Source organism: Strigops habroptila, chromosome 5 (assembly GCF_004027225.2).
Source record: "Strigops habroptila isolate Jane chromosome 5, bStrHab1.2.pri, whole genome shotgun sequence".
In the NCBI taxonomy this organism is placed as follows: domain Eukaryota; kingdom Metazoa; phylum Chordata; class Aves; order Psittaciformes; family Psittacidae; genus Strigops; species Strigops habroptila.
This window is the reverse complement of record NC_044281.2, coordinates 62,042,002-62,066,322: the sequence shown is the minus strand read 5'-3', so window position 1 is coordinate 62,066,322 and position 24,321 is coordinate 62,042,002. Positions and strand designations below refer to the sequence as shown.

General features: G+C 44.8%; 2 protein-coding genes across 2 annotated transcripts in view; both read left to right on the top strand.

The window, feature by feature from the left end:
* LOC115609075 (cytochrome P450 2H1-like) overlaps positions 1 to 24,321 on the top strand; it is a 141,940-nt gene that overhangs the window by 18,266 nt on the left and 99,353 nt on the right. The gene's annotated exons all lie outside the window — the stretch shown is intronic.
* LOC115609081 (cytochrome P450 2H1-like) lies at positions 1,162 to 11,713 on the top strand. The gene is made up of 10 exons (XM_032919979.1): positions 1,162 to 1,355; positions 4,045 to 4,298; positions 4,457 to 4,619; positions 5,452 to 5,601; positions 7,939 to 8,099; positions 8,497 to 8,673; positions 9,111 to 9,252; positions 9,807 to 9,994; positions 10,458 to 10,599; positions 11,033 to 11,713. Exons 2-10 carry the CDS (start codon positions 4,119 to 4,121, stop codon positions 11,212 to 11,214), a joined length of 1,485 nt encoding a protein of 494 aa, XP_032775870.1. The 5' UTR covers positions 1,162 to 1,355; positions 4,045 to 4,118; the 3' UTR covers positions 11,215 to 11,713.

The window sequence follows — 24,321 nt, the reverse complement described above, 5'->3', positions numbered from 1 at the left end:
CAGACTCAGTCAAGGCCAACACTGATGTCTTTGCTGGAATAGTTGTGTTTTGAAAGATGTGATTTGTGTGGAAGGAGCATGTGAAGAGGAAAGGGGAGAAAAATTAATGCGAGTGCCCTTTTGTGCTTTGGCTGGCATTGTGGGGGGAGCTAGAACTGTCTTGGTTAGGGCTGTGTTAGAAACAGTGAGAGAAATTCTTTTGTGTCTAATCAAGACCCAAGAGTCTTCTGCATTAGGCACTTTTTTGCTCCAAATTCTCGGAGGGAGGAGGAAGAGCAGAAGGAGAGTTTTTTGGAGAGTACCAACAATCATGGAGTTAATACTCTACTGTCAGGAAGTTATCCTGGAACGATTCACATTTGCCACATTTGCCTTCACCAAATTCCCCAAGGCAAAGAGACCTGCTGTCTGCTTCCTAGGAAATTTATATGTTTTCCTGATAGCCCCTGTAAAAATAATGTAAAGCAGCAGAAAATAGGGTGCCAGCCTCCTCCATCCACAAGATCACAAAGTCACTGCAAACACAGAGCTCCAAAGGGGAAGTCACTTCCCTCTGCAGGACAGACCCCAGCCTCAGCAGCATTTATGGGGAATTTGGCCATTCACTTCAACAGGATAGAGATCTAGTGTCATCATTAAAAGTTTAAACTGCTAACATATGGTAAATTTCAGCATTATTTTCTAAGGCATGTTCACGAAACTGAGTCCTGCAGAGTTGCCTGCTTGAGGCAGTCTTGACCCTGAAAAAGGTTTTTGCTTGTCCCTATCTATGATTTTCATGGAAAAGACCTCCTTAAACCTGAATGCTGGATATGGAAAGCAGACACAGAGAGCTGTCTGCAGCACAGTGCCTCTGGCCTTAAAAAAGAAGCCCTGAACTAAAAGACAGCATGTAAGGCTGCTGCGGTGAGACGAGCACAGCTCCACATCACCTACCACATGCTGTGTGTGACACCCACTGTCAGCCCAGAGCTTGATACCGCTGCGACACCATTAGTTCCAGAGCAATCCGTGGCTTTCCATGCTGAGGGATAATCATGTGGTGCTTTATGCGAAGAGCAGGCAGCGGTTAGTTTCTGATACTGATTACTTCTCCATAATTGCATGAGCCAGCCATGAGTTCAGCAGAGAGGTATCTCTCTCGAGGAACAGCCCAGCACTCGGCCAAATCGCACCCCAGCAGCGGGATGGGGGTAAGTGTCACTTTTTCTCTCTTCTCTCCAGAGGGAGTTCGAGGTTGCCATGCTTGCAGCAGTGCCTTCTCGTGTTGATGTGCAGGACTATGACTCTGCTTACTTTGGAAGCAAGGCCCCAGAGGAGGAGTCTTTCAACCATATTTACGACACGGTTCTAAGGTTAGACCCTGATCTGCCATAGGCTGCTGGCAATGTTTTGGACCCTGGCCATCCCCCCCAAGTACAGCCGTTAGAAGGGAACAATCATTTTTTTCCAAGCAAGACAAACGGGGACAGATGGTTTATGAGTTTGAAGCAAAAAGAGGAATAGGTAGGAGCCCAGCCTCTTTCCAGGAGACGGGAGTGTATGGTGATACTGGCCTTAACTGGCAATAAAACAGCAAAGATGGAAAAAGCAAAATGTTGGACCTCTGCAAATCCCTTATTCCTGGCAAATGAAAACCCCAGCATGGCCAGTACTGGCCAGGAGAGGGTACTGAAATCTCACAACACTCAGAGGAGCCTGAACACCTGACACAATCCGTGGTGGGACTGAACAGCAAAAGGCCATCCTCTCTCCTGAATCCTCCCTTTCTGATCAGAAATTGTTAACAAATTAGCCAAGCAGCAGCAGTAGTCCATTTCTCACAATAACACAGTATCAGTTAACACATAGGATTCACCCAGTGCTCTTTTGGTTGTTCTTATTTTGCCACAGGGCACCTGACACCCTTTCAATGGTCTATTTAATAATGACACTGTTCTAAACACTGTTCCATGCTATTTCTCCTCTGGCAATCAGAACACATCAGTTCTCCTAGGATGGAACCCATAGACTACCTCCACCTCCCATAGACTACCTCCTCTGTACTGCAAGGATTTCTGTTCTGTTCACTTTTAAAAAGCATTTTTAATGTTAACAGATGGGTGCATGACCTTTGGGAATAAAACTGGGTGATTTTTTTTTTCCTGAAGCGTACTGTGAGAAGAGTGTTGGGGTGTTGTGTGTTGAAAAATTTTTTGTGGATTAGGGTGAAAACTGGAAGACATGTACTACAGGTTTCCTGCTCAGCCTTTGGGAAGTTGGGGTGGGTGCTCTGCCCATGATGATGGTGTTATAGTTGGGGACAGCTGATAAAGTTTCCCCTTCACTTCTATATCTTCCGGGACATGGACCTTTTGGATGCCCTACTGTACACCATGGCGTTTCTGCAGCTGGTTCAGGATGGGCCCCACCGCCCGTGCAGGCAGCTGGGGGCAGCAATCTCAGGAGCTCAGCTGAGCTCAGACATCTTCTTTGAAATTTGGCAGCCCTCACTTTGGTGCTTCCCATCACCATGTGTAGGCTGGGGCTGACTTTTCCCATTTCCTGACTTTTTCTGTCTGGCTTGGGGGAGCATCTGTTCTTTCTTAATGCTGACCATAGTCTAGAGCTAAGCATCTTGGCTTGTTTCAGAGATGATGGGGTATACCAGCAACATAGTGCTTTACTGCTGGTGAAGTCACAGTTCAGGTCACAGGAAGGCTGCTGTCAGGTTAACTTCCTTGCCCTTTTTGGAGACGAAACAAGCAATTTACCACGTATTGCAAATGACTAAAGAACTTCAACGACTTCATCCTTTCCAGCTGAGTTATGTTTTGGGTCTTCTAAGTTCATGCATTAATATTTAACCAAGCTTTTTGAGCTAGCTGGTCAAATGTCATTTCTGTGATCCGAAAACTAATGATGTGGTTTGCATCTTATCTCTAGTACTAGTTGTATAACACGTTGTAAATATGAATATTGTTACACAAGTTCTTGAATGCTCAACTTATCGCTGAACCTTAATTCCTGCTGATCATGGTAGATCCTTTGTCATGTTCAAATGTGCTCCAAGAGAGGGTCAGTATCTCTCTACATAAAGTCACAGAAAAAGGAACTATACAGCCTAATGCCATGCCTTGTAGTTGGGGCTGAGAAGAAACTGAGAGAATGGTGGGAGCTGTATCAGTCCACGCACAGTGTTTACAGTAGATCACTAGCACTCTACAGACGCTACATATGATGGACAGACAATATTTGGCAACCGAGTCCTGGTATCAGCTCTTTGGTCTCAGGTGACTCAATCTGCCAGAAAACATACACAGTTCTCACTCTGCTTGTAGGGGGTTGGATTCCTCTCGGAGAAGAAATGGGAAGCATAAGATTTCATTTAAGATTTTACATTCTATTGAGTAATATTAATTAAACCAATCATTCTGTTGAGCTCTCTTCAGGGTGCCTTTATATTTCACAGATCTTCACATCTTCTATGGATCTTCAACTAGTTTCTAGAAGCATCAGAAAGGAGACTGCAGATTGCTGCAGGGATCTGTGGTTTGGGGAGAATCTGTGACCATACAAATGCTGTAGATGGTACAGTTTGTCTGCCTGAAATATCAGACTGGGACAAGCTGACTGTATTCCTCAAAATCTGCATGTGTGACTTCGGTATAATTGCATAATTTCATTCCGGAAATGGAGGTGGAATGCCTAGGAAGAACTTGGAGTGACAGCCTTTTTCAATCAATCACAACGCCTCCCGCCACTGTGCTCAGATACTAGAGGGGTTGGCAGATGTCAATCTAGGCATGAGGGCAAACAGAGTTTAAGCATATACATAGCAGCGAGGCATTTTGAGTTTATTTGACAGCATTAGAACATGACTTCTTTAGTCCGGCATGAATGATTACCCAAAGGTGGAGAAGTAAAAAAAATCATTGTGTAAACAAGGAGTTCATCCCTAGTTTGTTCATTCTTATCTTGAGCTGATTAATATGTAATCTCATATCTCAGAAGGAATACGAAGGCACTATTGGCTAATTTCATCCGTGTGCTTTGGATTCACAGCATATAAATAAGGATGGATTTACAGGTCCAACATCAGGCTCTTCTGGCACTTGACTTCTCTTCCTCAGCCCACCATGGAGCTCCTGGGAATGACCACTATTTTCTTGCTGATCTGCATCTCATGCCTTCTTCTCGTCACCACATGGAGAAACATATCACAAAACAAGAAGCAGCCTCCTGGTCCCATCGCACTCCCCCTTGCTGGAAACATACTCCAGCTGAACCCAAAAAACTTGCCTGAAAGCTTGAAGAAGGTAAGGCACTGTCTCCTTCTTTTCTATGTTGTCTCCATTGCATATAAACCAAAGTCCAGTCTAGACTGTCTCAGTTTAATTCACAACCTTAATTCGCATTGACCAAATAAATAACTCAAACAGAAACTAAAGTTTCTTTGTGTTCCTCTTTCCTACAGCTTAGCAAGAAGTATGGTCCTGTCTTCACAATACATTTAGGTCCACAAAAGATTGTGGTGCTGTATGGCTATGATGTTGTTAAAGAAGCTCTGATTGATCAGGCAGATGACTTCAGTGGAAGAGGCAATCTACCACTCCTTGAAAGACTCTTGAAAGGCTCAGGTATGTCCCCAGTAATGTTAGCATAAAAAGCTGATGCTTTCAGTGCTTCAGCAACACAGTTCAGAAGGCAGTGGAGGAGGGAATGGTGGATTTCATTTACTACTTTTAGCAATAAAAAACTAAGAGCCCAACTCAGTACTTGGACCCTTGAGGAAAGTGCTCCCCTGGAGAACTATCTAAGGTCACAGGCTGGCTCCACTGAGTGCCTTTCTATTTTCAATATGCTTCAAATTGTGGCTAAAAGTTTGCTCATCACATGTGCCTCTAAGGTCCTCTTAGATTCATTCTCCCATTTCTGAAAATACTGACAGTAGACATACCGCTAAGGAACCAACAAGAGGAAAGTCCACAGGCAACAAAGATGAGATACTATAGGCTCTGCCAATAAGGGCCACATTCAGGGCTGGGCCATATGTTTATTCAGTAGGGCAGTTCTGAGTGTGGCATTTATCCGGGCAAATGTATAGTACAGTACGTTGATCTCGTCCATAATTTTACACCACGTGAAGGTGCATAGCAAAACTTTTGTGCTGATTTTCAGTGCCTGTGGCCAAGACAAAGTCAGTACCGGTGTTACATTCTTAACTACGTCCTAATGTAGCTTTTCTTACTCTGGCAATAAACTGAGTTTTACTTCAAGTGCTGTGACAGATAGATCAAATTTGTCACCTCCACAACTGCAGAGAAGTTACATTTCTGGGCAGATAGCAATTGCAATAGAACTCCACACAGGAGTACCTTTGCATTTTGAGTACTTACTGTGTAGCTTCCATTCAGGGGGGGAAAGAAATAAAACCTGTTTCCTCATGGGGGTCTATTTTTCCTTCATCAGGTATTGTGACTAGCAATGGGGAGACCTGGAAGCAGCTCCGACGATTTGCACTCACCACCCTGAGGGATTTTGGGATGGGGAAGAGGAGCATTGACGAGCGAATCCAGGAGGAAGCTCACTTTCTGGTGGAGAGGATCAGGAACACACATGGTAGGACTGGACTTTGTGCTTACTTGGACACCCTGCATATCTGCAGTGAGACAATGAGAGTGCAGGGCTGTTTCACCAAATCTATGACCCAAGCAGTGGGCCTATGGCTGCTGTTTCTGCTCCCTGCTCCAATAGCCAATGTTACCACTGCTGGGAGTGGGTCAATCAAAGACACTGTGACAGTACGGAGTGATGAACATAGGAGGCTGGTGTTAGAAAGCATCCTTTAACCTGTTTTGCTTGAGGAACAAGACTGGAAGTGGCAAAGGGAATGGCTTGGCCCCAAAGCCAAGAGTTTTGTGGAATTCAGCCATGCAGACAAGGCTGGGGACTGCCACGTGCATCATGCACTTCCTCGCCTTGTCTCCTGCAGCTCTAAGTAAGTGAATCTTGAAGAAATGGGTGTCCAGAGAAGTAATTTACAGATATTTGGGTCTGAGTCCAGTCCATCCGAACATGAGACAATACCTTCCAGTATTGGTGGGACTGTGCAATGGGAAGAGGGACTATAAGCTGCTTTTGAGGGTAAAGGCATAAGTTAATCACCTTGGTTTTAACCTATACATGCATTTTCTGGTAGCATATAAGACAATGTCACTTCTTAGTACTTCTCCGGACAGTAGCACAGTAGCAGACTGAACAACAAGCTTCCTTTCCACAACCAGTCTTCAAGGTGTGCTTATTCTGCAGGGATGGGGGGAAGAAAATGGATCTAAAAGGATGCTGAAACATCACTGTTTTCCATGAGCCACTAGAAAATTCAGCCTGGCTTCACAGATAAACATTCCTGCTGCAAATCAGAGAAAATACTCTCACCTGCATTGCTCTCAGCCTTTTACTAGCACAGCAATGCTGTACTTCCTAGGCACTACTGCAAGCCTCCTCCTCTGGCTTACTTTGTTATGGCATCTTTTACTGTGTACTAAAAGGCTTTGCAAGTAAGATATATCAAGTGTAAAAGTATAAAGCCATTATTTACACTCAATGCAAATAATAAATAGCTAGGACTAGTTATCTGCTAGGCTCAGCATTAGTATAGTCGCCACCTCTGAGGAGACATTTGCTGAGTCTTCAATGGCTAGAGAGTCATTAGACAGGCAGAGAAGGGTTGGTGCCATTGCTCCTTGGAATAGGTTGATCTTCAATACTGCCAAGTTGCCATTTTCTGGCTCCTTGTTTTTCTTTTAGGATTGGATTCCTTTTCATGTTGTTGTTTCTCCTCTTGAGACCTTGAAATGCACGCTATCACTGTCTGAAACTGTAACTTTCCTTTCCTTCCTGGGTCCAATCTTGCTGGACTTAAATCACAAGCATCCGAATCCCTAGGAGAGGGTTATACATTTGAGCTTACACTAATAGGGTTCATAAACAGGGTGCAGTAACCTAAAGATGTGGCTCAGGCAAAGTCCTTCTGGTTTCATTGGGTTTTGGAGGGAATTTTTAGCCCATTTCTACTAAACAGCCTGTTAATTCAGATGACACAAGACAGCCTTGTGTCATCTGAAAAGAAACCAAGCCCCCCAGACCAATGTTCTCCTGAGAACAGGGCAAAAGAGATACTCAAACAATTCAGACAGGGAAATTAGTTCACTTCAGGTAGAGAAGAAAAACTTGAGTAAGGCCTTCACCATGCTTTCAAAGGACTGCAAAACTCTAGGTCTCAAGACGATGCAAAGCTCCCTGTAGTGTCAGAGGAGAAGATGACGTCTGAAATCATAGAATCATAGAATGGTTAGGGTTGGAAAGGATCTCAAGATCAACTAGTTCCAACCCCTCTGCAATGGGCAGGGACACCTCGCACTAAACCGTGTCGCCCAAGGCTCTGTCCCACCTGGCCTTGAACACCACCAGGGATGGAGCATTCACAGCTTCTTTGGGCAACTCATTCCAGTGTCTCACCACCCTCACTGTAAAGAACTTCTTCCTTATATCCAACCTAAACTTTCCCTGTTGAAGTTTGAACCCATTACCCCTTGTCCTACCACTACAGTCCCTAATGAAGAGTCCCTCCCCAGCACCCTTATAGGCCCCCTTCAGATACTGGAAGGCTGCTATGAGGTCTCCACACAGTCTTCTCTTCTCCAGGCTGAACAGCCCCAACTTTCTCAGCCTGTCTTCATACGGGAGGTCCTCTAGCCCTCTTATCATCCTCGTGGCCCTCCTCTGGACTTGCTCCAACAGCTCCATGTCCTTTTTATGTTGAGGGCACCAGAACTGTACACAATACTCCAAGTGAGGTCTCACGAGAGCAGAGGAGGACAGGATCACTTCGTTTGACCTGCTGGTCACACTCCTTTTGATGCTGAAAGCAAGATACTTTTTTTTTTATTGTTGCAGAGAAACCCTTCGACCCTGGCAGATTCCTGATCCATGCTGTCTCCAACATCATCTGCTCCATTGTCTTTGGGGATAGATTTGATTATGAGGACAAGAAATTTTTAACTTTAATTAATTTGCTAGATGAAAACAACGAGTACCAGGAAGCTGTACAAACACAGGTGTGTAAAGTTATATTGAATACATTTGTTAATTATGATAATATTTTATTAATGGTTACTTATTCATGTTATTAATTGTAACTGGAGTGGATTTTCCTAAATTTGGATAAATTTTCTGAAAGCCAAAATGGCAGTTAAACAACCAATTCCTGTTGTTCCTTCATACCTTATGGAACTGCCGTTGTATGTCCAAAGAAGGATATAATTGCAGAAGTTGCTCAACTGAAGTCTATCCTTGACTATAGTGAAACCATAAAGTAAAAGGCATTAAAATCCAGTTGAATAATAACTCTTCCAAAACAGTTGAATTCCCTCAGTTTCATAGCCAACACTTAGGGAACATTTTATTGTATCCACATTAATCAGAATGTGTTTTTCCATCATTTTATCTTTACAGCTATACAATTTCTTCCCAACCCTCATGGAATTTTTACCTGGGCCTCATCAAAAAATGATAAAAAATAATGAAGAAGTTGATAAATTTATTTTAGAAATCATAGCACAGCACCAGAAAACCCGGGATCCTACTTGTCCTCGAGATTTCATTGATGCTTTTCTTAACAAAATGGACCAGGTAATGTAAGAGCTAGAGATTTGTTGGCTTATAAGAAAACCACCTCTTGAATCCCAGCTTCTTTTCAGTTGTGGCAGGGCACTGGGCTTTTGCAAATACAAAGGTGAACAAGCTTTTCTTGCCACATCAACTTCATTCTATCCTCTCCACTTTCTAATCTAGGATTTTTAAACACAGAGTTAACAGCTCTAGCCAAAGTTAGGAAAACTAAAGACCAATCTGGTTGATGGAATTCAATGTTCCTCCCATATTTAAAAAAGTTCATACTATTATTTAGGAAAAGTACCATCAATGCTAGTGTTCTGGAAAGTGAAGGTAGTATTTGAGAAAGGACATTAGATGTGTTTAAAAACATACATTATGGGTACAGGACTTTCCTTTTTAAACAAACTGCTTAGATTTGTCATTTGAAAACGTTCTGCTAAATCTTCCTCCAGGAGAAAGGGAATGGTCACTCAGAATTCACCGTTGAGAGCCTGAGCAGCACTACACTCGACTTGTTCTTTGCAGGAACAGGGACCACCAGCATCACCCTGAGATATGGACTTCTGATTCTCCAGAAATACCCAGAGATACAAGGTAATAGAAAAGGAAATAAATAGACACTTTAGGAGGTCATGGGATCAGATTGGACAATTCCTGCCACTAGCACATGTGGCAATGGTTCCCTGACTAAGGAAACCTGCATTTGCAGTGTAGACATGTGTATTAGTCTAAGTTCTATTCACAGAAAAGAGATACTAGCACTTAGTACATTCCTATATTCTTGGTGCACTAAAAGCAAGTTTTGCTGTAAATATGGGGAGAGGTTTAGGCAAACTTATACAGGGGAAGTTTAGATCAGCTATAATGAAGAAGTTCTTTACACTGAGGGTGGTGAGACACTGGAATTGGTTGCCCAAAGAAGTTGTGAATGCTCCATCCCTGGCGGTGTTCAAGGCGAGGTTGGACAGAGCCTTGGGCCACATGGTTTAGTTCGAGGTGTTCCTGCCCATGGCAGGGGGGTTGGAACTAGATGAACTTAAGGTCCTTTCGAACCCTAACTATTATATGATTCTATGATACTATAATTCTGTGATTCTATGAAACAGATGTGGGAATTGACCATTCAATACTTACTTATTTCCTAACAGAGAAAGTTCAGAAGGAGATTGATGGTGTGATTGGCCAACACCGAAGCCCCTGCATGGCAGATCGGAGCCAGATGCCCTACACAGATGCTGTGATCCATGAAATCCAGAGATTCATTGATTTCATTCCACTTAATGTCCCACATACCGTGATCAAAGACACCAAGTTCAGAAACTATTTTCTTCCAAAGGTCTGAGAGAGTTCATAATCTTTAGAAAACGATGATGTGTTCTGTCCACTGTATTCTATTTCATTTTCAAAAACACTGAAACGTGATCCAGAATTGGAATGATTTTGTTTGGAGGGGGATTCTGGAAGTTATTAAGTCTAATGCCTTGTATCTGAAAAAAGGGGGGAAAAAAAGACTTTCCATCCTGTGTGTGAAGATGGAGATGGCTTTTTTTCATGTATATATAAGATAAATTGTAATTTATTTGGAAGAAATATTAAATACTCTAATCAGACTCACCACTATAATTCACAAAAACCTCCACATTTGCCATACAAATATCACACATTTTTATTCATTAAATGCTCATTTTAAAAAGGTCAAACTTTGACTGCGCTTTTACTCAGCTCTGGGAAATTCTCAATGCTGCTTTGCTTTAGCACGCCTCCAGTTTAACTTTTTTCTCCTTTGCTTGTTAATTCAGGACACAATGATATTTCCTCTGCTGACTCCCATCCTACATGATAGCAAAGAATTTCCAAATCCAGAAAAATTTGACCCAGGACATTTCCTGAATGCAAACGGTACATTTAAAAAGAGTGACTTCTTCATGCCCTTCTCTGCAGGTAAGATCTCCTTCCATTTCCGATCCTAGACTATCCTCTCCTAGGACCTCTTTGAAGATTTTAGTGGCTCTGTCACCATGGCTTGTACAGCCATGTCTGGTGATCTGCTTGAGTCACTTCTGGGCAGCTCTGATCCCTGTACTAGAATTTCAGTTGACTTTCATTTTTAGCAATCACATAAACTCCTCCAATTCATTCTGCAAGAACGGATATACGAAGTGGGACTCATCCACACAACTCTCTCTCCAAGCAGAAAATGAGAAACCAAAGCCTTCAAACTGCCTTTGCCCACTGAGCACTTTCATTGTTCTTGACACTTAGCCCCTAAAGCGCTGCAGTGCAGCCTGTCCATTCTGAGAAGTCTGAACTTTCATGAAAGAGTGGTTAAAAATACCCCACTCTCCCCTCACTTTTTTTTATATTCCACTTGCAGGAAAACGCATCTGTGCAGGAGAAGGTCTGGCCCGGATGGAGCTGTTCATATTTCTAACATCCATCCTGCAGAACTTTACTTTGAAACCTGTTGTGCATCACAAGGACATTGACATTACCCCAGTAGTCACAGTTATGACTAATATGCCCCGACCTTACGAGGTGTCATTTGTTCCACGCTAAGCAAATGCCGACTGTTGCCGGCTACCACACTCATGAAAGCTCTGGTTGAATGACACTCATTTCTCGATCTGCTGAGACTGAAACACTCAGATCATTGCTAGATACTTTGTAGAGAGAAATATGTTTAATCGAGAAAATTGTATGGTGCTTTTATAATCATCATGGCCAGCTCTAAACAAGAGACAGAGCAGGCAACTATATAGGGAAGGAGACAGGCTCTCCTCTGCGCCTGCCTCTCCTACGTGAGGTTCCTACCTGGTTTCTGACATCGTGCCATGTCAGGGTGTGTGCACTGGTGCTCTGAGAGCCCTGCTGCTGCTGTCCCTGTCACTTGATCCTCTCAGCACAGCAGGACCAGACACTTGTACTCCAGGGTTTCCACAGACCCTGCTTCAGGTATCTCTCTCTTCTATATTTTCAGTTTGTTCATCACCTGTTTATACAGCAAAGCATAAACCAGTGAGATTTTTTCTATTAGAAGATGATCATCTACTGTATTCCCGCCCCAGTACATATTGTCTCCTACGGTGGGGATGGAGCTTATTGGTGACTGGGCAGATGGGTCCTCTCCTGTGTGATTACTATACAGTTCTGTGAAATTACAATTTATATTGCAAAATAAAGAAGTAAAATGCTGAAATGTTGTTTTTCTATGATGCCAGAAGTACACGATTTAGTGAAAAACCTGCTTCCACAAAGCTTATAATCCCAAATGTCTTGTACATACCTGTTTTATTTCACTCACTTATATGAAACATATTATGGCTTGAAGACTGAGCTGGCTAATGACCTATAAAACTTCCGTTGTCAGTAACAATGTGGGCGAAGGCTGGACTGACCCTACAAGACCTACCAGAACCCCAGCTGTGGATACAGAGCTCTACATTGTGGCAAAAGAGGACAAATTAAATACTTGGATCCTCCCAGTGCCATTTCCTAGCTGAAGAGCAGCTTGCATCTTCCCGTTGTTTTATGAAGTATGTAAAGATCACTATAGCAATCCTACAATCAGGCAAAAAAAAGAAAAAGAGCTTACATGAGTTGCCAAGCATACATGTACGGATGCAGGATTGGCCTTTCCTACGTAATCACATTGCCTGTGATGTATAATTTATAGTGATAACAGTGAAAACAGAGAGCTAAATCTGTGCAATGTGAAATGAGACAGCAACTGTACTATTGGCAATATTACGATTGCCAATGAACCGTTTATGGCAGAAAGTGTTCATGTGAAACAGGCACAACTTCTTTCCTTTCAGAGTAGTACCATCTGTCAGTTTCAGAGTCAAGAGCAGTTTTGGGTGTTGTGGATGATCGGCCATTGCCACCTTATCTTCAGCAACTATCAGCCTTTGCCTCAGGGTACAATAAAGGGAAGGTAGAAGATCTATTTGTTGGTAGTCTGTTGATGTTGGAAACACAAATGGGCTAGATGCTAGGGGTGCTCTAAACTGATGTAGCTGATTTGAAATAATTGATGGATTTATGAATTTATATCCACTCACATCTGTCTTTAGCTTTTGCCTCTATACGTCTTGCTGACTATTTTGCTGCTTTCTGTTCATTCCTGGAATAGGCATGCTTCCCTTGCCTAGCATCTGTTGATGGCTAGTAATTGTGGGTAGATTCTTTTCCAAAGCACTAGAGGGCAGCAATATTACATTAAAATATATCTATTTCCAGGCTTGGAAAATACCAGCACAACCAAGATGAGCCCTCCTTTCTCCTACCAGGCCCTCTTTTCCAACAGAGCTGGTAATCTTGATCAGTCACAATTCTGACTGCTGGGGCCAACACCATAAGACTGATCTTTTAATTTTCTTTTTGCTTGCTTGTTTTAATGAGTCCTCATTCATCCTTTGCTTTATGAAAGCAGACCTCAAACATGCAACGTCTGCTACGTGCTGGCTTGTACTCAGTACAAGCCTTTGCATTAGATCACCTCTTCGTTTAAATACATGCTTAGGTGGAAGGGCACGAAGAAGCTCCCTCTGTGCACAAGTTCGTCTTCGAGTCCTGCTTGCCTGAGGCGTTCTCACTGCTCCTACTGGCCACCTCCTGGTATGTTGAGCTCTTCAGCAGCCCTGTTAGAGAACAACTCCTGCTGATACTGAGCAAGAATGTCAGAACTGGGCATATATATCATTCGTCTCGCATCCCCAAATCCAAGCTGCTGTTGTGTTCGTTTGGTAATTGTAAGACAAAAGTGCTAGCGATAAATGACACCAGGCAAGACTCATGGGCAGGTTCAGCCAGAGATCCTATTGTAATTAGATAAGCACTTTCTGGTACAGGCTATGGCCTTCTTTCTTTCCAAGCCTCCTAGCTACAGATGGATTATTAGTTGCTGCTAATGGTGTATTCACCTCCTTAGACTTATCTATGGATAGATCTCTCTTGCAGGTGTTGCTCCTGAAGTGTCTTTTCCTTCGCATAAATGGCAGACCTTGTGATTTCTTCTTTCCTTTTTGCTTTCTTGATTGGAAACAACATTCAGAAGCAGAAAACCACAAGAAAAAGCAAGTAGTGCTCCCTCATTTCACCAGTGTTTTCAGGCAGTAATGACACCAAGTTCTCTGGGAGAAAGTGAAAAGTAGGATTTGACGTGGTAAGAGATGCTCTGGAACTCCTGGGGTCTTCTTGATGCTCTCAGAGTGTTCACCCTTACTAATGTTTTCTCATCCAAGGCTGGGCTCAGTGAGACAACAAACAGGAAGCCACCATGGTTTGGGTTTGAAGTCTTCATTCTCAGTAATGATCAGTGTATCTGCTCTCACCTACCATGGTTGTCTTTCACATGTGGCTAAACAAACACACACTCTTGTAGAAACTCATGTGTCGACTAGAATGGTCTTGATCTGCCTGTGGCAGACAAAGATCTCTGCCCGATCTTTTCACACTGCCAAGTCAGAGCAGTTGCATGAGGACTGGAACTAAAGATTGACTTCTTAGGCCATAGGTATATGTGGTGGTTGGGACCAGACCTCTGTCTGACACGATATTCTCCAAGACTCAGTGATAGCTTGATATATACAGTTGCTTGGCGATTTTTGTGGAGCACAAGGAGGCAATACATGGCTCACATTCACAAAATGCACCACAAAAAAATGGTCTCCAGAACCAGTCTTTCTAGGCTGCAACCTGCAGCTGCTCTGCAGGCTCAGAGCATTGTTCTCTGAACTGGGAACATCCCTCAGGCCCTCTAGGAAGTCACTATTGTCCAAGGAGTGTGGGGTAGATCAGAGGAGGTGGCGAGAAGGATAGCTTTGGAAGTGATCATTCTCTCTAAAATCATGAGCTGGGAACTTTAGAGCAAACATTGATTACTCAAGTATCAAAGCCTTGATTGCAACATTTACAAATGCACCAAGCCTGATTTTTAACAAGAACTACATGCAAGAATGACTTCCCTGAGTAACACGTTGCCCTGAAATACATACCTGTTTTCTTCCAACACTGGAGTGTGTGCAGAACCTGAACTTAGCTCGGGGCTGCTTTGGGTGGCAGTATCATTACTCAGATTGGCATTACATTGGTGCCTCTTGGATCAACGTCTGTTGAAGGCGGTGGGTAGGCTCCCTTTCCCACAAAGGCTGAATCAGATGATCTTTCAAGATCCCTTTCAGTCTGGCCTGTTGTATGATTTTATGATCTTTTCCTTTCATTCAAAGTGTAGAGTTTCACTCAGACCCTAATACCTGTTTATACGTTGCCCAAATGCATCCGGAATAGGTGAAGGAGTTTGTCATGAACTCTATTGCCATGACCTCTACATCCATCTGCCCCTGCACCAAAGAACAAGGAGCAGATAGCTGTCAAAAGCTTTATTATGTCAGCTTTTTTTAACAAGAAGGTTGTGGAAGTCTTGGAGAAGGAGGATTACTGCTTTTACCATGGTTACAAGAATTTCCTTGATGGAGATACCAGCATACCTGCCATGCAGTAAGCCGTGAAAATTATCCTTGTTCCGCTTATAGCTGTCTAAAAAGACCAATACTTCCGAACTCTTTTAGACGTGCTTGTAAGTGCAGAGAAGCTGAGGAGAATTGTACTGCTTTTCCTTGATAGTACTTGTACTTTGCCATACCTATGGCAATGTTGCTTTTCAATAGAAGTCATCAACCTACAACTTTTGCACGAAATGAAGAAAACCAAAGATCGCCATAGAAAACTCGTTCCATTGAGCAAAAGGAAACAAATGGTATTGCAGAGAATAGACACAGGTAAGATTATAGGTCTTGTCATGGTTGACCATGAGATTAATTTAATTTGAAGTTTATTTCGCCCTGGAGAGGGAGAGGAGGGTGACACCTTTGGAAAGATGCAGTTTGAAGCATGGGACATTAAGGATTGCTCAACAATACTGGTGCAAGTTTCTGCCAGATTGTCTTCATCAATCCAAGCTTCCTCCATCAGTCTATCAGGGTGCAAGTTGAGCCAACAGTTTGTTACATAGGTGCATGAATTCAGTGAGTGTTTTGGGAGACTGCTTTACTTCAAAATATCTAAGGCTATGCCTGTACACTCAGACCCCATGATGAAATAGAACCATTTAATTTGGGCACAGTTCTGTGCTCATAAATATGTTCTTAGACATAGCTCATGTTGCATCAACTAGGAACACAGGCAGAGCAAATAGACACTGTCTGCACTTGGTGATGGTAGTATATCCTGAGACTTTTACCAGCACAGTCTTGTGGCAGTTTTTCCCAAACTTTTCTCTCTAGAAAGATCTAGTGAAATCTAGATCTTTGGACCCAGAAGGAGAGAAATAAATCAATATATAAACGCCCGTAGTATGGGGAACAAGCAAGAGGAATTAGAGATGTGTGCAAGGCTACGGGAATATGATGTCATTGGTATCACAGAAACATGGTGGGATGGCTCCTATGACTGGAATGTCGGAATGGAAGGTTACAGGCTGTTTAGAAAAGACAGGCCAGGCAGATAGGGAGGGGGCGTTGCTATCTATGTCAGTGATAGGCTAGAGAGTATGGAACTCTGTCTGGGGATGGGTGATGAGGTAACAGAGTGTTTGTGGGTCAGGATCAAAGGGAAAACAGCAACAGGGGACATTACGGTGGGGATCTGTTACAGGCCGCCTGATCAAGAGGACTCTGTGGATGAAGCGCTCTACAGACAGATAGGAGCAGCCTCACGCTCGCAGGCCCTGGTCCTCATGGGGGACTTCAACCATCCTGACATCTGTTGGAGGGACGGTACGGCCCGGTACAAGCAATCCAGGAGGTTCCTCAATTGTGTGGAAGACAACTTCCTCTTTCAAGCAGTAGAGGAGCCGACGAGGAGAGGTGCCATGCTGGACCTTGTGCTCACCAACAGGGAGGGACTGGTTGGAAATGTAATGCTCCAGGGCAGCCTTGGCTCTAGTGATCACGAGATGGTTGAGTTTGAGATCCTCAGGACGGTGAGAAGAGCGTGCAGCAAGCTCACTGCCCTGGACTTCAAGAGAGCAGACTTTGGCCTCTTCAGGAACCTCCTTAGTAAGGTTTCATGGGATACAGTCCTAGAGGGCAGGGGGGCCCAAGACTGCTGGTCGGTATTCAAGGATCACCTGCTACGTGCTCAAGAGTGTTGCATCCCAACTAGAAGAAAGTGCAGCAGGAAGGCCAGGAGACCTCCATGGATGGACAAGGAGCTGCTGAGGAAACTTAGAGGGAAAAAAGAAGCTTATAGAAGGTGGAAGCAAGGACAGGCGGCCTGGGAAGAATACAGGAGCATTGCCCGAGAAGCTAGGGACCAGGTTAGGAAAGCTAAGGCCCAGCTAGAATTAAGTTTGGCAAGGGATGTAAAAGATAACAGGAAAGGATTCTATAGATACGTAGCAAATAAAAGACAGGCTAGGGACAATGTAGGCCCTCTCCAGAAGCTATCAGGAGAACTGGCTACCATGGATTTGGAGAAGGCTGAGGTTCTTAATGACTTCTTTGCCTCAGTCTTCACCAGCAAATGCTCTGACCACACAACCCAAGACTTGGAAAGCAAATGCAGGGACTGTGAGAACGAAGACCTTAGGCCCACTGTAGGAGAGGATCAGGTTCGAGACCATCTTAAGAACCTAAACGTGCACAAGTCCATGGGACCTGATGAAATCCATCCACGGGTCCTGAAGGAGCTGGCGAATGAAGTTGCTAAACCACTGTCCATCATATTCGAAAAATCCTGGCAGTCAGGTGAAGTTCCCGATGACTGGAAGAAGGGTAATATAACCCCCATTTTCAAGAAGGGGAAGGTGGAAGACCCGGGGAACTACAGACCAGTCAGTCTCACCTCTGTGCCTGGCAAAATCTTGGAACAGTTTCTCCTGGAAAACATGCTAAGGCACATGAAAAACAACGAGGTGGTTGGTGACAGCCAACATGGCTTCACTAAGGGGAAATCCTGCCTGACCAATTTGGTGGCCTTCTATGATGGAGCCATGGAACTGATGGACAGCGGCAGAGCAGTTGATGTCATCTACCTGGACTTGTGCAAAGCATTCGACACTGTCCCACATGACATCCTTGTCTCTAAATTGGAGAGATATCAATTTGATAGATGGACCACTCGGTGGATAAAAAACTGGCTCGATGGCCGCACGCAAAGAGTTGTGGTAAATGGCTCGATGTCCAGTTGGAAACCTGTAACGAGTGGTGTCCCTCAGGGATCGGTGTTGGGACCGGTCCTGTTCAACATCTTTGTCGGTGACATGGACAGTGGGATTGAGTGCGCCCTCAGCAAGTTTGCCGATGACACCAAGCTGTGTGGTTCGGTTGATACGCTGGAGGGAAGGGGTGCCATCCAGAGGGACCTTGACACGCTTGTGAGGTGGGCCGATGCCAACCTTATGAAGTTTAACCAAGCCAAGTGCAAGGTCCTACACCTGGGTCGGGGCAACCCCAGGCACTGCTACAGGCTGGGCAGAGAAGAGATTCAGAGCAGCCCTGCAGAAAAGGACTTGGGGGTGTTGGTTGACGAGAAGCTTAACATGAGTCAGCAGTGTGCGCTGGCAGCCCAGAAAGCCAACCGTATCCTGGGCTGCATCAAAAGAAGCGTGACCAGCAGGTCGAAGGAGGTGATCCTGCCCCTCTACTCTGCTCTTGTGAGACCCCACTTGGAGTACTGTGTACAGTTCTGGTGTCCTCAACATAAAAAGGACATGGAGCTGTTGGAGCGAGTCCAGAGGAGGGCCACGAAGATGATAAGAGGGCTGGAGCACCTCCCGTATGAAGACAGGCTGAGAAAGTTGGGGCTGTTCAGCCTGGAGAAGAGAAGGCTGCATGGTGACCTCATAGCAGCCTTCCAGTATCTGAAGGAGGTCTACAAGGATGCTGGGGAGGGACTCTTCCTTAGGGACTGTAGTGGTAGGACAAGGGGTAATGGGTTCAAACTTAAACAGAGGAAGTTTAGATTAGATATAAGGAAGAAGTTCTTTACAGTGAGGGTGGTGAAGCACTGGAATGGGTTGCCCAGGGAGGTTGTGGATGCTCCATCCCTGGCAGTGTTCAAGGCCAGGCTGGACAGAGCCTTGAGCCACATGGTTTAGGGCAAGGTGTCCCTGCCCATGGCAGGGGGGTTGGAACTAGATGATCTTAAGGTCCTTTCCAACCCTTACGATTCTATGATTCTATGATTCTATATTCTGCTTAAAGGTAAATGCCCTTTAATACGACCTGAAAGAACTTCTTTAGTTTCTTTCCGGTAGTATGAAACTCTCCAGATAGCCAGGGGGGTGTAGGATATTCAAGCCACTGCTGTGTAGACCCAATCCTGACCTTCTGGCCACCAGTTTGTTATTCAGATGAAGAATGTGTTTCTTGTGATAGATTTTTCAGTATGACCTTGTTTGGGGAATAAGCCGAGCAGCCCCTTCCTTTGGGAGTTGTAAGACATTTTAACCAGTAGAGGTTAGCCTCCAATGCTGGAAATGTTTAACGTGTCTTTAATTCAATCAGGGTTTGCTCTAAAGTTAATCCAGGCTTTTGGCTGCCTGCATACACCAGTCCACAGCAGAGGTTCCTGGGAATTCTGGGCAGCCATCTCAGCGGAACTGCACAGATACAGCAGAGCAACGCCTTACACTCCACGGAATTACTGCAGTTTGTTTCAGCAGTGGGAACCAGGCTGAGAACATCCTTGTCTATGGGTCACTGAAGACTCATTCTTTCCAAACTTGGTGCTTATCTGTAGAGCTCTTTATTCACTTGCCAGTACCTTGTCTGAGCACCTTCCTCACATACAACAAGTGACTAATATCATGTGCAGACTAGCAGCTGTCACATGTAGTTCCTCCCTGTCCGCTTGCTGCCACCCTAGGATTCCTTTCAGGAGAAATCTCCATAGGCAAGTGGTACATTGGTCTTCCTGAAGCCCGGGGCAGCAGTGTCACATACAATGATATAATGAGCCACTTCCATCCATGAGGAAGATGTTATAAGGGTAATTGTCAAAGCTGTTCAGTAACTTTTCCAGACCTGCCAACTTTGTAAATTTCTTTTGTGCATGTTCTAGAGCATGGTGTCTATGTCTATTGCTACTAATGGTTAGTAGCAATCAGTGTTAATCAGTAATCAATATTCAGCATTAATCATTATCCCAATAATTGCAGGGTAATCTATCTGGAGGGCACATTTGTTGAAAACCAGATATGCATGCTGAGAAAGCCAGCCTGATACTCTGACGATCAGGTCTTACAAAGCGTTTGTGTAAAGCTCTGAGCAGTCTGGCTTTATCCAGCGCTTGTCTGGGCACTGCTGAACTTCAAACGGCAGGAAACCTGTATTTGGTCAGGCCTAAAACAAGCAGATCTGATTTCTCCGGCCTTGTGGAAAGAAAAGGTCAGAAGCAGACTTGCTGATACCATGTGTTTATGGAGAGTATGTAAGTGTCGACTTATTTACACTTGGCCACTGCATTTGGCCCAAAGGAAAAGTACCCATTTAACAGACTTGATAGTGGACTCCAGAAGATCAGGTTGGTTCCAGACATGAATCAAAGTGTTTGCAGCGTAGATCATTGGGATCCTCCTTAAGCCGGGGTTGTTTCAGTATGTTCAAGCTGTTCTAGCAGCAGTGTTTCACAGCAGGTTTTTCTTGTTTGGGGTAGGAAAGACCACCTGGAAGCCTTTTCCTTCCCAAGATCTGCACCTCTGAAACCTGATTTTTCTGGCATCATTAGATCTCAAAGGCTAATGAATGTTGCATGATTTAGAAGTGGGAGTAGTGGTGTTTCTGTCTGCATAAATGAAAGAAAGCAGAAATAATAACCAAGAATGGTCAAGACTTGGTTATGTTTCTTCTCCCTTTTGTTTTACGGGGCTACCTTGACAGCAAAAGGATGAACTGTTTTTCTCAAAGCATGCAGGACAAATGTTTCTGGCAAGAAAAAATTCTTGAAAGTACTTGTGTCTCAAGAGGACATCAACACATGTCGTAATAGGAGGCTTTGCAAAATGTGTGTACCGGAAGCAGGAGGGTCTGAAGAGAGCAGTGGCAGAGCAGCTTGGGCTGCATTTGGGCAGCCCACAGAAAGGGCAGGGGCTTTGCTGAAGTTTTGGATGAGATCAGATGTACAAATTGACCCGAGCATCTAATGACAAAAGGTCTTTCCATAATGTTTTTCAGAGTTATGCAGATGGGGATCCAGAAATACAAGCTTGGGGATAAGTCAGTAGTACACCACCAGTGTGGATGTGTCCTGGATGCAGGTTCTGCTTGGCTCTAACAGTCTATGTGAAAAATCTCCTGGAACAAGTGTTGTCACTCATGGAAAGGGAATCTTTCACAGCTATAGGTAGGGCGGAGAAGAGATTCAGAGCAGCCCTGTGGAGAAAGGCTTGGGGGTGTTGGCTGAAGAGAAGCTTAGCATGAGCCGGCAACGTGCGCTTGCAGCCCAGAAAGCCAACCATATCCTGGGCTGCATCAAAAGAAGCGTGACCAGCTGGTCGAAGGAGGTGATCCTGCCCCTCTCCTCTGCTCTCGTGAGACCTCAGTTGGAGTATTGTGTACAGTTCTGGTGCCCTTAACATAAAAAGGACATGGAGCTGTTGGAGCAAGTCCAGAGGAGGGCCATAAGGATGACAACTAGAGCACCTCCCGTATGAAGACAGGCTGAGAATGTTGGGGCTGTTCAGCCTGGAGAAGAGAAGGCTGCATGGAGACCTCATAGCAGACTTCCAGTACCTGAAGGGGGCCTATAAGGGTGCTGGGGAGGGACTCTTCCTTAGGGACTGTAGTGGTAGGACAAGGGGTAATGGGTTCAAACTTCAACAGGGAAAGTTTAGGTTGGATATAAGGAAGAAGTTCTTTACAGTGAGCGTGGTGAGGCACTGGAATGGGTTGCCCAAGGAAGTTGTGAATGCTCCATCCCTGGCGGTGTTCAAGGCTAGGTGGGACAGAGCCTTGGGCGACATGGTTTAGTGCAAGGTGTCCCTGCTCATGGCAGGGGGGTTGGAATTCGATGACTTTAAGGTCCTTTCCAACCCTAACTATTCTATAATTCTATGATTCCATGAATCTGTGCTTCAGCAGTTAACCCAGCCAAAGGGGACCCAGCTCAGTGGGAATGAGCACAGGTGACAGGACAACGCCGAGAATTCAAGACTTTTATAAACACTGAAATCTTGTGAGATCAACTCCTGAAAGACCTCAGAAATTATGAGAATAAAGAATGTTGCAAGCAGGAAATCATCTAAAGGCTTCAGCTGCTTTCAGAAACACACAGTTCAGCTTCACTGCATGAACTATGTTCCCTCATTTCCTTCACCTTCGGCTGGCAGAACATGCTGTGCTGGAAATGGGAGCACTGCAGAGGAGAGGAGGGTGCACGTCCTTTAGGTAACTTGCTCTGAGCAAGTTACTTTCCTAGGGAGTCAGTTTTTTGCAAGAGCATGTTCTAGCGAAATGATTGTGTGTCTCAGCCACAGTGGAAAGTTAAACACACTTTATTTGAAAATCTGAGGGCTGATACAAATCTTCCTTTTGTAGGGATAAATTAGAAACAACTTCTCAGACATCTATGCCAGTATGTCAACATACAGCTGGCATACATATGAGATAAAATAGCCTTCCTTGTATTTTTGTCTTTCTGTTTCTTCAGGCAACTTCAAGAAGACTGATCCACTTCATGTATTTCCAGAGAAGTATGAAGACACTGTTTTGTGAAAGGGAGCACTTTGGTTTCACTGCGATCACTTTCTCTCTTTTAAAAATTTACCTGCTTTATCAATAGAAATACTTACACCTTGCAGCTAAAATCGTGTCAAGAGCCAGTAGCCAGAGATAGGAAAATTAAGATAAGAAGTAGGACTGCTGGGAGATTTATCATCACTGCCAACTGTTTAACTCAGCCTGGCTGGATCTTTAAAGATTATGTTGGCAGCATAACAAGCAACAATTCCTTGCTCTGAAGACATGGTGAAGTCATAGAATCATAGAATCGGACCTGATCCTCTCCTACAGAGGGCCTAAGGTCTTCATTCTCACAGTCCTGCATCTGCCTTCCAAGACTTGGGCGGTGTGGTCAGAGCATTTGCCAGTGAAGACTGAGGCAAAGAAGTCATTAAGAACCTCAGCCTTCTGCAAATCCAGGGTAGCCAATTCTCCTGATAGCTCCCGGAGAGGGCCCACGTTGTCCCTAGTCTGTCTTTTATTTGCTACGGACCTATAGAAGCCTTTCCTGTTATCTTTTACATCCCTTGCCAGATTTAACTCTAACTGGGCCTTAGCTTTCCTAACCTGGTCCCTAGCTTCCCAGACAACATTCCTGTAGTCTTCCCAGGTGGCCTGTCCTCGCTTCCACCTTCTATAAGCTTCTTTGTCCCCTCTAAGTTTCCTCAGCAGGTCCTTATCCATCCATGGAGGTCTCCTGACCCTCCTGCCACACTTCCTTCTAGTCAGGACGCAACACTCCTGAGCTTGTAGCAGGTGATCCTTGAGTATCAATCAGCAGTCTTGGGCCCCTCTGCCCTCTAGGGCTATATCTCATGAAACCTTACTAAGCAGGTTCCTGAAGAGGCCAAAGTCTGCTCTCTTGAAGTCCAGGGCAGTGAGCTTGCTGCATGCTCTTCTCACTGTCCTGAGGATCTCGAACTTAACCATCTCACGATCGCAACAGCCAAGGCTGCCCTGGAGCGTCACATTTCCAACCAGTCCCTCCCTGTTGGTGAGCATGAGGTCAAGCATGGCACCTCTCCTTGTCGGCTCCTCTGACTTGCAAGAGGAAGTTGTCTTCCACACAATGGAGGAACCTCCTGGATTGCTTGTGCCGGGCCATACCGTCCCTCCAACAGATATCAGGATGGTTGAAGTCCCCCAAGAGGACAAGGGCCTGCGAGCATGAGGCTGCTCCTATCTGTCTGTAGAGCGCTTCATTCACAGAGTCCTCTTGATCAGGTGATCTGTAACAGATCCCCACAGTAATGTCCCCCATTGCTGTTCTCTCTTTGACCTTGACCCACAAGCCCTCTGTTGACTGATCATCTGTCCCCAGACAAAGTGCCATACTCTCCAGCCTGTCACTCACTTAAATAGCAACTCCCCCTCCCTATCTGCTGGGCCTGTCTTTTCTAATGAGCCTGTAACCTTCCATTCCAACACTCCAGTCATAGGAGCCATCCCATCATGTTTCTGTGATACCAATGATATCATATCCGTGTAGCCATGCACACATCTCTAATCTAACAAATCTTCTTTGCTCCCTGTACTATGGGTGTTTGTATAGAAGCATCTGAGCCGAGCTCCAAATGAAGCCGACTCAATGGCTGGAGCAGCTGAAATATCTCTACGTCACTCCAAGCCCTTTTTGCCCGCCCTGTTCGCTCGCAGTCCAGGGGTGGGTTTTTCCCATTGGGGGCTGGTGCTGTCCCTCCTGGCGCTACCCCTGTGAGTCGCTGCTCGTGTCCGCGGAGGGCTGTCGAGGACCTGAGGCTCCCTCAGTGGCTCTCGCCGCTCAGAACTGAGGCTCCAGGACGCTCTGCTTCCCCCTGCTCCGGTGTTGAAGGCGTCCTCTCTGGAGATATTCACCTCAGCAATTCGACTACATACGTTACAATACTACTACATACATACAATTGTCAAACTACAATAGTTGTTCATGGCTTCATTATTTATA

Bases quoted from the DNA above. Each gene is read 5' to 3' on its own strand.
- LOC115609081 (XM_032919979.1), top strand. From the start codon at position 4,119: ATGGAGCTCCTGGGAATGACCACTATTTTCTTGCTGATCTGCATCTCA. The intron at 4,299-4,456 runs GTAAGGCACTGT...TCTTTCCTACAG, and splicing joins TGCCTGAAAGCTTGAAGAAG to CTTAGCAAGAAGTATGGTCC. The intron at 10,600-11,032 runs GTAAGATCTCCT...TTCCACTTGCAG, and splicing joins CTTCATGCCCTTCTCTGCAG to GAAAACGCATCTGTGCAGGA.